General features: G+C 38.0%; 1 protein-coding gene across 1 annotated transcript; it reads left to right on the forward strand.

Annotated features, from left to right (window-relative positions):
- The first annotated feature begins 1,370 nt into the window (after window positions 1–1,370).
- Window positions 1,371–9,807, forward strand: LOC131427595 (uncharacterized). The gene is made up of 5 exons (XM_058590941.1): window positions 1,371–1,571; window positions 8,106–8,236; window positions 8,576–8,705; window positions 8,819–9,361; window positions 9,429–9,807. Exons 1-5 carry the CDS (start codon window positions 1,487–1,489, stop codon window positions 9,530–9,532), a joined length of 993 nt encoding a protein of 330 aa, XP_058446924.1. The 5' UTR covers window positions 1,371–1,486; the 3' UTR covers window positions 9,533–9,807.
- Window positions 9,808–14,970: the final 5,163 nt, after the last annotated feature.

Below are 14,970 nucleotides of genomic sequence, written 5' to 3' on the forward strand. Positions count from 1 at the left end.
GGTTAAAATAAAACGGCTCTGAATCTCTTTTTTGCCCTAGCCCTTTAAAATAAATAAGAATGATTTAAGTCAAGATTTCATGTACATAAACATAAACAAAGAATAATTTCTTTATTTTGAGTGCAACGAACTCAAATTTTGATTTAAACTCTCTCAAACTTAGAAAAAAAATATTTTGAGTAAAAAATACTCAAATTTTGACAGCTTCGTCCCTAACTCAAAAATGAGTTGATACATGGTAACTCAAGCTTAGACTACGTGCTCTTTTCATGAATTTGAGTGGCGTGTAACTAAACGTTGATTTATGTTCAATGAGGGTGTATGATAAAACATGAAAAACTCTGTAATATTATTTATAATCATGGAGAACCCAGACTTTCTTCAAAATCTGTATAAAAGCAGTTTTTTTCTTGTTTAAAAATCCGTATAAAATTCAGTAAATGTCACCAATGTAATTGAAAATCAGTAAAATATTGAAAATTCCGTTGTAACCCTCTTAAGTATGCTTGAAGCATTTCACGTGAAATAATCGTGCAAGTATTCCTCGTAGAAGCAATTATCCAGTTAAACACCTTAGTACTTTCGCAAAACCCTAACAAAAATTGTTTCATCGTAACACCGTACCAGCCAATTTGTGATAGCAAGAAAAGTGACGCGAGAACATATTTTTCTTCCATGATATCACTGCCAAACCGCTTTCGTCATTAGACTCGACCTAACTGATGAGGTAAGTAGCTTCCGGCCATCCGGCGATCCACTGGGAATCTCCAATGCCACCGAACAACGCAGGTGTTGAAAACCGATAAAATCACGTGAACTCGTGTTGTTCGTCAACTAAATGTACAAACATCGAAGCACCGATGTCAGACACCTCGTATCGGAATCACAATCGCATCAAGGTGTCCGGTTGCCTGCCGACGGTTGTGACCGACGCCGTTTTCAGGTCTCGAATTGAATCGCAAAAAAACAAAACCAATTTTGTTGGTTGAGTTAGCTTTTGTTTGCTTTCCTTTTAACCTAGATCAACCAAGAATTCTCCGACCGTTAGAAGGCACACACGATTACCAAATTTCTCACCGAATAGTTCAGGAATCCGGAGTAGAAAATCTTGTACGGCATTGCCAAACGCTTTCGGCATTCGGCACTGATAAACTTTCTTTTGTGGGATGCCATTTGACAGACACTAGTAGGGTTCCGCCGAAGGTTGGCACGACCAACGCGTTGAGATAGCATCTTTCAGGTCGATCGGTTTGCTGGGTGTCGTTTCCAGATAACGACTTTTTGTATACATAGTTCACAGGACCCGAAGATGATTGGCTATAAATAAGGTTCGCGTTCACCAGAATTGGTTCAGTTTTGTTTGGTATCGGTCTTTGCAACATTTCTGTTTCGGTTGTTTTTCTTTTTTATAGCAGTCGGGAAAATCGGGAAGCTTTCGGTGATCGCATTCCTAAGTTCGGTTTCGAAGGGAACGAAGCTTGTGACAATGTTTGTGAAGGTGTGCGTGACGGTCATGGTATTGGTGCAGCTGACGGAAATGGGACCGCTCGGAGTAACCGCGCAGTTTACAGGTGTGGGCATTTTTTAAAAGCTAACTACAAGAAGCATGTGACATTTGAAAGACTCACAATCAATAGAAGACATGAACTGTATCTTGTAGATGGAACAGAATGATATTTAATGTGTGAGAAATCAATTCGTGTTGAAGAACATGCTTTCCACTAAACGATAAGGACACTTTCAACTCTACGAAGCAGGTGCAAAGCAAAACAGTTGAACTAGAAATTGTTGTTAGAAGTTTGGACATTGACTAAAAAGGGACAATGTTCTCTATGAAATATGTATCATTTAAATATGTTTCTTTTTTTGCTGAATGGACTGTATACAGTTCAAGACCATTTAAACACTTGCCATATACATGGAATCAAATTGAGCGTGAAAATATTAAAAGCTACAGAACAGAACTCGTGTATGGAATCACGTATCTGACAAGTATAGAAAGCAGCCCAAGTAACCGCAAGTTAAAATGAAATAATTTGGAATAAGCAGCCCGTTTTACTATACTTTACTTACTATAGATAAAGGAAGATAACCAAATCAAAACAAAAATGGGTGGCAAGAATATACTAGTAAAAATGTTGTTCAAATACTGTGTCTTCGTAAAATTCAATTTTTCATTTGAATTTATCCAAAATTTTGTTTGTTAGTTCGTGAACATGTCTTACGAACACGTTTGTTATTTTCTAAATAATGGGTGAAAGAAACCAACATTTTAATGAAAATGACTGGATTTATTTTTTTCGTTTCTTTTCACAAAAGTTAAAAAATATCCCAGGTGTATATTTTCCATTAATTTTCTTAATGCTGGCTGACTTACGTTACCGGTCGATTAGCGAAACGCTGACGCTACTGTTTGGGTATAAGGGTATTAAAAAGTTACAAAATTCATACAATACCCGATTTTACAACTATTCATCAAATAATTTTGTCGAATGGAAAAGTGAGATCCGTAAGATGATGCAGAGATATGTTCAGTGGGTGTTGCATCACATCAAACGCCTCCGGGGAAAACACTTGGCGATGCTGCTGTACTTGCAGACTGTTCAAGTCCATTTTTAGCTACATTTTCAAAAAGATGGAGAAACACAAAGAAATCCGTATTAGCTAAATGAAAAAAATGAAAGATGTTTGGAATGTTATGACGATATATTTACATATTAAAGAATTCGTCGATTCAAAGCTCATAAAACACACCAATAAAATTTAAGCACTCACCTTTATCATAACTTTCACTGATATTGCGGTAGAGTTTAGAATCGTCGATTTGGTTGATCCACATTCTTAAAATGCTCTCAGAAAGTGGAGCTGAGCGCAGAAAATTAAAATTTATTGATCTGTTCCACAAATTTCTCAAAAAATTTGTTTAATTTTTCTGGGGCTCCTTGGTAACTGTAACATATTAACTTCATAGAAACTTAAACAGTGTTACCCAAATATATTATTTATATCATTATCAAGAAGTCGCTACATTTGTGGTAACTGGCGGTAAATCGCTCACGAACCCTTTTTGCCTTTCTCATATAGAAAGGTTATGCAATCACTGTGAAAACCGACTTTTGAACCAAGGCCTGGAGGGCCGAGTGTCATATACCATTCGACTCAGTTCGTCGTGTACGCAAAATGTGTGTGTGTGTTTGTGTGTGTGTGTGTGTGTGTGTGTGTGTGTGTGTGTGTGTGTGTGTGTGTGTGTGTGTGTGTGTGTGTGTGTGTGTGTGTGTGTGTGTGTGTGTGTGTGTGTGTGTGTGTGTGTGTGTGTGTGTGTGTGTGTGTGTGTGTGTGTGTGTGTGTGTGTGAGAGAGTGTGTATGTGCGTATGTGTGTATGTAACGTTTTTTGCACTAATTTTTCTCGGAGATGGCTGAACGGATTTTCACAAACTTAGATTCAAATGAAAGGTCTTGTGGTCCCATACAAAATTCCTGAATATTATTTGGATCCGACTTCCGGTTCCGGAGTTATGGGGTAAAATGTGCAAAAAAATGAAAATATGTTCTATAACTTTTCTCATAGATGGCGCGACCGATTTTTACAAACTTAGGTTCAAATGAAAGGTCCTGTGGTCCCATACGTAATTCCTGAATTTAATCCGGATTCGATTTCCGGATCCGGAAATAAAGGGTAAAGTGTGTTAAAAAATTTTAACCGTCACTGAAAGGGACGAAAAACCGTAAAAAGTTTTCTAAATCGACCTCAAATCTTCTCCAATCGATAGTTTTTATCAGTAGACGGTCAAACAAACTGATTTCGATTATTCTTTTAGGAATCGAAAAAAATTATTTTGAAGAATACCACAGTATTATATATGATAGTATGATTGATATGAGAAAGGCATCATTACACCACTAGGTGGATTAAAACAGGTTTTTTCCCTGTCGTCGGTAAAAGTTTAGATGCGAGAAACCTTCTTCTTATTTAAATGAACCTTGTTACGTTGAATTTTTCGGCACTTTATCTTCAAATCCTTACTCTTACTTCTATGGTTCTACATTTTTCATATTCTTTCTCCTCTCACAATCTCAAGTTAGTTTGTTATTGTTAAAAAAATCGAAAGATAAAATGAGTAATTCTTGGACATTCGAAAGATCAAGTTACCGTTCTTTTAAATATTGTGTCCATCAACTTTTACATGAACACTGCATTCGTTTAATAGCTGTATTAATAGTTGTCTCATTAGTCGACACCACATCATTTTGGTTTGTACCCTACCTACAATTAACGAATGATGGAGTTCGGTACTGAGAATCTGTATCAGAAAGTTTTATATGAAAATAATAAGCAATTCTTCTGTTGAAGCGGAGTGAACATGAGGAGTGATTGTACCAGCTTTCAGCTTATCGTTCGAGTCAATGCATAAAATCTCACAACTAATGGTTTTCAATCCACCAGAATTTACCCGACGCGAACGAACTTCAGCATGCTAAATGCAAGGCAAACCTCTTTGTTTGATCTCATTTTCTAAGCAGCACAATCCTATCATTTATTCGTACAAAAATTGTTCTAAGGAGTGTATCTGCGCAATCGATTGGTTTCGGTACGGTTTATCGTTTCAATGACGAGTCGAATTGATCCGGGAACGCGAAAGAAAATATTGCACACTTGGTGCTCAGAAAGTGGTGTCACGTACAACGAAATTGCAAAACGGGTGAAAGTGCACCACACCAGTGTCAAAAATATTATCGAGAAGTTCGGTAAGACCCTTTCCATGAAGGATTTGCCCCGATCCGGTAGGAAAACGGGTCCCAGCCCTTAAAAAAAAAGTCCTTAAAAAGGACTTAAAAGTGATTGAGTACATCAGGAAAACCCCATCGACGTCGACGCGGGATTTGGCCAAGCAGTTCAACACCAGCATCGGGATGATTCAACGGTTCATATTTCGGAATTCCCTGAAAACGTACAAGAAAAAGAAGGTGCCGAAAAAGTCCCTGGTACAGCAAGTTCAGGCCAAAACAAGAGCGCGAAAACTGGATGCATCCTGATCGACGAAGAAACCCACGCCAAGGAAGACTCTCGAGCGCTGCTCGGACCGCAATATTATACAAAATCGGTGTACCAGGACCTGGACGACGCTGACACCACGGTGGCGATGGCAAAGTTTGGGCAGAAGGTGTTGGTCTGGCAAGCAATTTGTACCTGTGGTTTGCGGTCGTCGATTTTCTTCACGAAGGGCACAATTAACGCCAAGGTGTACGAGGAAGAATGTTTGAAGAAAAGAATGCTGCCACTGTACAGAAAGCATAAGGCTCCTCCTCTCTTCTGGCCGCATTTGGCTTCAGCCCACTACGCCAACTCCATTCTACAGTGGTTGTCAAAAAATAATATACAATTCGTATAAAAGGACATCAACCCTCCGAACTGTCCGGATCTTCGGTCAATTGAAAGGTATTGGGCAATTGTCTAGCGGCACTTTCGGAAGGAAGGAAGGTATAGTGTCCCAAAACATGCAGGAGTTAAAAAAAACTGGACAGCTGCCACCAGGAAAGTCACAAAAGTAACTGTGCAGAATTTAATGAAGAATGTCAAGTTCAAAGTGCGAGCGTTTCACAGAAACTAGGATCTTCTTCAATATAATCAGTGAAATGCATAAAAATGTAATTTTTGTACAATATATCGGAAACTGATGTTTTTCGATTTTTTATTCAATAATCAATGTTGCCAACTACTTTTCGATACACTCCTTATAATGTGAATTGTTCAACTCACGCCTTCGATGGCCAACATTAATCATCTAACTGATTACATTGCATACAATGCATCTTCTGGTAAACAATATCAGAACTTTTGATCCTGTTTACGGAATAGCTAGAACACTCATATACGTTCCATCATTAAGGGCTGAGAACAGTACCGTAAAGTGGTAGGTTTTTTGTTATTATCCCGTTTCAAATAAAATTTTCTTGGAAACGGTGCAGAATGACAATGTCTTTGAAATTCAGTAGAGAATATTCTGTGAAATTTTCAGAATGATTCATTGAGTTTAGCGGTCGTGTTGTATTTTTTTCTGACTGAAGAACTGCTGAAAATTGGAACGCTCGGAAATGCATACCTTTACTTGTTCATCGAATATCTCGGCTTTGAAGGCTTGTATCATAAATCTACCGTGACAAATCCTAGATAATTTAGTTTATATGCGATTAGTACATAAAAACATGTATGTTATCGCGATAAAAATAAAATCTTGTATTTTTCTGTGAAACAAAGTCAGTTTCAATGCATCCGCCATTTTTTTCGCTTTGGTTTCCTGATAGCATTCTGAAAAAGGAGAGAGGAATAAAATTGGCTCGACAAGGCTGCCAAACACACAGACATTCAATCTTTGTGAAAGTTGAATATTTTTTCATTGTTCATTGGAATCCATATAATGTCCAACCCATACGATAGATTAATGTGATAAAACTTCTCATCAAAATAATAGAATGTATGCTGGCAACCCGGTACAGTTTGCTCATATACGAGAGAGTACAAGAGAAATACGATGCGCAAAGGGAATTGAGCGAGCCGGGCGATCGATTTAAAACTCAACACGCGACCCTCTGTTCTCAGACCTTAAATCATTTGGCAAGCAATAATGCTGATACCCAATTTAGCACGTGGCTCGGAATAACGAACCACATGAATCAAGTATGCATGTGAAAACTTCACACAAAACAACTCGTTGCGCGCCAAAAGATTATTTCAACGATCTAGTATTCCTTTCTTCGACGGCCAAACATTTATGCAACTCGTTATGCGCCAAACACCTATCGATGATCTAGCAATCATTGACGAATTTTTCAGAGGAAAATTCCATTGTCCATACAAAACAACTTGTTTTCAAGGAATATCATCAAAGCGGAATTTGCCATTATGGATTTTGATTAGGTTCTAAAAAATTCACTGCACAAACTTTTTACGAAGTAAATTCCAAATAACGTAAATGTAAGTAATACCACCTATTTCGATAGCAAAAATAGGTTCGAATGTCTTTGCTATTCGGATTAAACAAACAGAACATCAGTTTTACAAGACATCATTTCAAAGAAAAATTGATAATTAATTTGATAGTTGTCGAAAAATTAACTACATTATATGGAGACGCCCGGTATTTCATTGAACAGATACAAATCAATCAAACAAAATCCACTTCGAAGTAACACAATTATTATGTTTAGAAAAGCAATCTATAATCTGTAAAAGTGCTTTTTTTTCGCAATGAGTTTTTGTAGCTATAGGTAGGGGAGAGTCGTCTGCCTTGGGCTCACTTGATATTTTTTTATGTGTGTATTTTTTTTATTACATTATATATGTTTAAAGGCACACTGCTTAAGCTCTAAGATACCGAGGACTTTTTCACTTTTTTTTCTAGGTGTTGACGTCTTACATTTTTTGCCTGAAGTGACATATTTCACAGCGGTCGTTGTGGATTCTCTCTCTTTTTTTCTTTGTTCGTGAGCAGGGGCCCATATACGCCTACTATAACATTCGAATTGTAATGAAATCCATAAAATCATATTCTCTGATATAGAATTTAATCATTCTCTGCAAAATATAAAAAAACAAGGCAGAATTGTCAATTTATTGATTAAAAATCTTAAACCCAAAAATATACTTTGTCGTCTCAATAATGAGGTTATTTATTTTCATTCTGAAGTAATCAAGTAATTTTGATGAAATTTAGAAAGTATCAGAAATTACTCATTTTACTTGCAATAAAAAAATTAAAATAAATTCCTTCAATACTATTCGATAAAACATGAGCTGCCGGCTCTTCCCTAACTGTTGACTGCAATTCTAGAATCAATATGTATATCAAAGACATCGATGTGTCATAAATGCCAATTACGATTGCGGAGAGGTTAAACAAGAAAATTGATCATAATTAACCCAAGTGAACCTCAAACAACGCACCGTTTTCCAAAAGGAAGTAATTCCATCATAATTTATCCCTCAAATCGGTTCGTAATTCCACGGATGCTTTACATAGCCAGCCACGCTGTATACGATCCGAAACCCTGCCAACAAGTAAATACAAATTTCTGATTCTCTCGGACTCTTTTCGCGATTTTGCAGGTCCAACACTTGCCTGTGGCGGCACATCGTTGCTGAAGTCGACCACGTTGATATCGCCGGCCCAGATTGGAACGAACGGTGCCAACAGCTGTGCCTACACCATCCGAGCCATTAATTTACGCATCTGTCAGGTAAGCACGCGCTGATTTCGTCCTTAAACTTGCTGAACCGCGGCAAGGGGGGGGGGGGGGGGGGGTTGAGATTCAATTTCGTTTTCTATCGCGTCTGTCTACGTTCGGTAGAGTGGATCAAATACGAGAAATCGAAAGGAACTGAATTTTTCTGGACTGGATGAATAACCACAATGTCCAACAAAATATAATCGATAAATGTAGGATTTATTAGCAATAACCATTTGCTGAAAACTCGTTTGAACCACTCTAGCTCGTTTAGTTATAAATCATTGCATTCCTAGAGCCTACCAGTTGATTGACTTTTTCCTCACTTTGGTCACATACACACACTTCCAGCTCCGTCTGGATTTCAACTCGTTCAACCTGGCCCCGCCGACGATTGACCCTTATCCGGTGTGCTCCACCGACACACTTTCGATCCAGAATTTAGATTTCAATTTGTGTGGCGAAAACAGCGGACAGCATGGTAAGTTATTAGATCGGCTCCAGGGCATTCGAGAGAGAGAGAGAGCGGGGGCGAAACATGTGACTTAATTGGATTTGTGGTTGTAAATGGTTTCTACTTGTATCGTTCGGCAGTTTACGTTCCGTTCAGTCCGACCCTTGCGGAAATGACATTGGCCATTAACTTTAATCTGGGAACACGGCTGCCGGGACAGACTGCACCTTACTGGAACATTCGGGTGCAGCAGTTGGAGTGTCCGATCGGAGTCTCCTACGCCAAGTTTGCCATCCGGACGGAATCGGCTATCCTGGCTAAGACCTTTCACCACGATTTGGCATCCTTGGCCCCGACGGGTTGTTTGCAGTTCCACACCGCCCTCACCGGAGTCATAAAATCGTTCAATTTCAACATGGGAGGTCCGTACATCGGTGACATGCATTATGCCATCTGTTTTCGACGGCTTCGAACCAATACGGCTCTGAAACTGTACGCCGACGTGTTTGATCTAGCCTCCAATGATGATGTCGGATACGATGACTCGTGCTTTTCCCGAATCGAAACAGTCGGCCGATCCGAGGACTACCTGTTAATTCCGAACGGGGAAACTGTGGTAGATGGAAACACCATAAGAGCGACTCGATTCTGCGGCCAGAGTATTCACCAAAAATCCATCGAATGTAAGAGAAAGCATGAAAATAGATTGCTTGAAAATATCGCAATTATAACCATAAACTATCGTTTCAGCTTCCGCACCAGGACCGTTCGTTCTACAGTTCAATAGTGATACCATATATGGAACTAATGGTGCTCGCGAAACTGGTTTCCACATCACCTACGAAATTGTTTAGTTTTCAGCATGGAAGATGATCAAAACCGGCAGTAAATTTACTTTCAAATGTTTGGTCCGCAACAAGTTTTATCGCTTTCACATTTTAACAACTGTTACTTTTTTTTCCAAATTATATTACACCTGAGTAGTGTTACCGCAAAAAAACAAATGAAAACACTGTACGAAATTCTTCCGTGGACAACCCCTACAAGATGATGTTCGTTTTTCGTTTTGTGTTCATCCTGTACCTGTACTAGAAGAGAACTAGGCGAAATAGATAGCTGAGCATTCGAATATTAATTGTAGTCAATTTTACTATTTATCTCATTGTAAACTATTAGAACAAGTAATATATCGTTGACTGTGGACAGTGTGACGTTTCCGTTTTGGTAGGTTGGAAATACATTCACTTTGATGATTCCATATTCCATATTTCGGGATGGTAGATTAAAGGCGCAACACCTAGTTTTGCTATTAGATATTATATTAGCAAAAAAATAAACAAAAGAACTGTTTTCGCTTGAAACACGCAAACTTAAACAAACAAATTATGTATTAGTTTTAGTAACCGGCGTTTAGAGAAGCGTAATGGTAAGCAAGGATTCAGCAATGGCCCAGGTTCAAATTCTGCTTCTGAAAGACATTTTTTCTTACACAGCAACACTGTTCAAAAAGTTCCCGGAATTTTTTAATTGCGCGCGTCTGGAGAGTCCGGTGGTCAAAATTTTTTTTTATTGTGTTGGTACATATGTCCCTAATGTATGGTGAAATTTTCAGCTGTATTCATTGTTTACATTCTGTCTTGTAGCGGCTGGTGTAGACGTGTTTTTGTTAGTTTGAACAATGGAAGAATTGAAGAGTCAAAGAATTTGTATTAAATTTTGCGTGAAAAATGAAATAAAGTGTAACCAAGTGTGCGAAATGTTACAGAGAGCCTACGGTGAGTCTGCTATGAAAAAAACAAGTGTTTACGAGTGGTATAAGCGTTTCCAAGATGGCCGCGAAGACGTTGAAGACGACGAACGCTCCGGTCGACCCAGCACGTCAATAATCGATGAAAATGTGGGAAAAGTGGAAAAAATTTTTATGGATAATCGCCGAATCACTATTAGAGAAGTTGCTGATGAAGTTGGCATATCAGTTGGCTCATGCCATCATATTTTTTCAAATGTTTTGGGCATGAAACGAGTGGCAGCAAAATTCGTTCCAAAACTGCTGAATTTTGATCAAAAAAACAAACGCATTACCATCGCTCAGGAGCTGTTAAACGACGCCCCAACCTCCTTATTCACCAGATATCGCTCAGTGTGATTTTTTCATGTTCCCAAAGTTGAAGAGACCCATGAAATGACAGCGTTTTTCATCGATTGAAGAGATAAAGGCAGAATCGCTGAGAGTGCTATAGAGCATTACAAAAAGTGACTATCAGGGGTGTTTCGAAGACTGGAAAAAACGCTGGCATAAGTGTATTATATCTAGGGGGGATTACTTTGAAGGGGATATGGATGTAGACGAATAAATAAATATTTGTTTAGAAAAATGAGAATTCCGGGTACTTTTTGAACAGACCTCGTATAACGAAATGTTCGAGTGACGCGTGGATTACACAGGTGCAATTTCAAAAATATGTAGTAGTTAAAATACTCCGATTAAAAAAAATTATTTTTCATGAATAAGTGATCAATCCAATTTAAGAATGGCTATGAATGAATGAGTTTCTGTATGCCTGTACTATGTACTATTTACTGTAATATGAGCTAGAATTGAATTATTAGGATTTAAATCGGGTGTTCAGCCACAAGTGGTGACTTTACATTATTTGGTTATTACCATTAAAACATCATTTGCTTCCGAAATTCTGAGATTTTGTGTAGGGAAAATTATAAACCTACTTGTATTGTGTAATGGGGAAAAGGAACTTATAAACTAACTTGCTAACTAATACAGAGAGCGAATCGATTCAATTGAAGATTGCATCGATTTTTGTCGGAATTTGCTTATAATATTATGTGACATTACATCTAATGGTTCTATATTTGTGAGTCTGTGTAACTCATTTGTACTAAACCAGGGAGAACGCTTCAAAGTCATTTTCAGAAATTTATTCTAAATCCTTTGAAGCGTTTTCTTCCTGGTGGAACAACAACTTGACCAAATTGGTACTGCAAAAAGCATGGCTGGTATGAAAATTTGTTTATAAATTAACAATTTATTGTTTAGACAGAGCTTAGAATTTCTGTTTATAAGAGGATTTAAACATTTAATATATTTATTACACTTTGCCTGGATTCCTTTAATGTGATCCTTGAAAATGAGTTTTTTGTCATACGTTAAACCTAAGTATTTAGCTTGATCAGACCATGTCAATTCCAAGCCATTCAATTTGAGAATGTGATTGTTGTTTGGTTTGAGAAAAGAAGCTCTTGGCTTATGATGAAAAATAATTAATTGCGTTTTTTGCTGCATTTGGTTTAATTTTCCATTTTGACAGATAATCACTGAAAACATTTAAACTTCTTTGTAGGCGACTGCTGATCACTCTTAAATTTCTACCTGTGTAACCACAGACTTGTGTCGTCACAGAATAGCGGTTTCTGACAACCACCGGGTAGATTTGGAAAATCAGAAGTGAAAATATTATACAAGATTGGAGCTACGCTCGAACCCTGCGGAACACCGGCTCGTACGGGTAGCAATTCAGATTTACAATTCTGATAGCTAACCTGAAGAGTACGATCAGTTAAATAATTTTGTATCATTTTGATCAAATAAATAGGAAACTGGAAATCAGACATTTTTGCTATTAAACCTTTGTGCCAAACACCTGGAAGGATTCGTAGTGTTAGTAGAATCATAGCACCAGCCATGCACTGGTTCTGTACACTCTGAATCGGCTGCGAAGTCTGTTGAAACATAAGGTCAAATTCCACTACAGGAATGTAATACCAAGGCTTTGCTTTGCAAACATTGTCGAATGTTTTTTCTATGTCTAGGAGAGTAACTCTAGTGGATAACCCAGAAGATTTATTTGATTTTATCATGTTCGTAACTCTGACAAGTTGATAAGTAGTTGAATGTTCATGACGAAATCCAAACTGCTCTGGTAAAAACATTGAATTCTCATTTATATGAGACATCATTCTCAACAAGATAATTTTTTCAAAAAGTTTACTGATAGCAGAAAGTAAGCTAATTGGTCGATAACTTGATGTTTCTGCTGGATTTTTATCAGGTTTCAGGATAAGAATTACTTTAGCGTTTTTCCATCTTTTTGGGAAGTAAGCTAATGAAAAACACTTGTTGAAAATTTTAACCAGGGGTCTCAAGGCAACATCGGGAAGATTTCTAATAGGAATATTAAAAATTCCATCATTACCAGGAGCCTTCATGTTTTTAAGTTTCCCAATAATTGATTTAATTTCATCAAAATTCGTCTCAATAATGTCATCTTGTGATAACATTTGGGTTGAAATATGATCATATTTCAGTGAGACTTTATTTTCTATAAGACTCACAACGTTCAAATTAAAATTGTGGACACTCTCGAACTGCTGAGCAAGTTTTTGAGCTTTTTCGCCATTTGTTAGAAGTATTTGATTTCCTTACTTGAGACCAGCAATTGGTTTCTGATTTTTCTTAAGAACCTTAGAAAGTTATCAGAAAGGTATAGAATATGGTTTAATTTGTTCAACTTCTTTAGCGAAATTTTCATTTCGCAAAAGAGTAAATCTATGTTTAATTTCTTTTTGTAAATCCTTAACTATGTTTTTTATAGCAGGATCACGAGAACGTTGATATTGTCGTCGACGAACATTCTTCAATCGAATGAGCAGTTGAAGATTGTCATCGATGATAGGAGAATTTAATTTAGTTTGAGCTTTGGGAACTGAAAGATTTTTAGCTTCGATAATATAATGATTCAAGTTATCAATTGCTGTGTCGATGTCCGCAGAATTTTCTAAAATAGTTTCATGATCCACATGATTTTCAATGTGAGATCTGTAATCCAACCAATTAGCTCTATGATAGTTGAATATAGAGCTAATTGGATTAATTATAGCTTCGTTGGAAATTCTGAATGTTACAGGAAGATAATCTGAGTCAAAGTCAGCATGTGTAATCGGTTCACTACAAATGTGACTTTGATCTGTTAGAACCAGATCAATTGTAGAGGGGTTTTTCACGGAATAGAAACAAGTCGGATTACTGGGATGAAGAACTGTGAAATAACCAGCTGAGAGTTGATTATGAAGTATTTTACCATTACTGTTATTTTGCCTACAATTCCACTGGACATGTTTAGCATTTAAGTCCCCTATTACGAAAAATTTCGGTCGATATCTAGTGAGTTTTTGCAAATCGGACCATTTGCTCATACCAACAGCCAATCAGGAGCTAATTAGGTGAGTAACTAACTTCGAATTTCGAAGCTGTAAGATTTGGGACGGTAGGGGACTCTCTGGTTTGAGGCGTATTGAGAACATCAAAGATTCCAACCTGTACGATATGCGGGCCGAAATATACGACCGAGCGGCAATTCGGATGATCGAATGATCTGCCGAAGAATACAATATTGTTTGCCGAGCGAGGGTTATTGTGTCGGCCCAACATCCGAAGGGCAAACTCACTGGCTATAAAAGCCCTGTTCTGCCTAATTCGCGTCCTGTCGAAGAGGAACTGCAGAAGAAGGAAAAAATGCCGCCTTTCTACCTGAAGGGCTTCCCACCAACTCTACGCTCGGATTTCAACACACTGATCAGCAAAGGACTACAGGCAACAATCCGTTTATGTACTGAAGGCTACAAAATAACTGTTCCGGCTTTGAACCACTACAAAGGAGTGGAATGTTATCTGAAGCAGACAAAAGCGGAATACTTCACACACGATATTGCCGCCAACAAACCTATGAAGGTTGTACTTCGAGGACTACCCGACATGATGGAAGCCGAACTAAAGCAGGCATTGTCGGAGGCTGGACTAAAGCCTTTGATGGTGTTCAAAATGAAGCGACATAATACGGATAAAAAGTTTAGAGATCAACTGTACCTGATTCATCTGGAGAAGGGCTCCATCACCATGAGTCAACTGAAAACGATTAAATCGTTATTTCACATAATCATCGAATGGCAGAAGTATAAACCGGTACATCGGGATGTCACACAGTGCACGAACTGTTTGAACTACGGCCATGGAGCGAGGAATTGCCACATGAAAAGTCGGTGCGGGAAATGTGCCGAACCACACAATACCAACGATTGCTTACTAGATGACATCGTGTGAACTGTGATGGCGACCATCCATCTACTAGCAAATCGTGTCCCAAACGTGCTGAGTTCACAAAAATTCGACAACAGGCATCCCGTAAACAATCAACGCGCAAAAATGTTCCACAGAAGGATGAAATTAATTTCCCACGGCTCCCACCGAAGAGGGATATTCCGAATTTGCCGCCACTTC

The sequence above is a fragment of the Malaya genurostris genome, chromosome 2 (genome assembly GCF_030247185.1).
Source record: "Malaya genurostris strain Urasoe2022 chromosome 2, Malgen_1.1, whole genome shotgun sequence".
NCBI lineage: Eukaryota > Metazoa > Arthropoda > Insecta > Diptera > Culicidae > Malaya > Malaya genurostris.

Bases quoted from the DNA above. Each gene is read 5' to 3' on its own strand.
- LOC131427595 (XM_058590941.1), top strand. From the start codon at position 1,487: ATGTTTGTGAAGGTGTGCGTGACGGTCATGGTATTGGTGCAGCTGACG. The intron at 8,237-8,575 runs GTAAGCACGCGC...ACACACTTCCAG, and splicing joins TTAATTTACGCATCTGTCAG to CTCCGTCTGGATTTCAACTC. The intron at 9,362-9,428 runs GTAAGAGAAAGC...CTATCGTTTCAG, and splicing joins TCACCAAAAATCCATCGAAT to CTTCCGCACCAGGACCGTTC.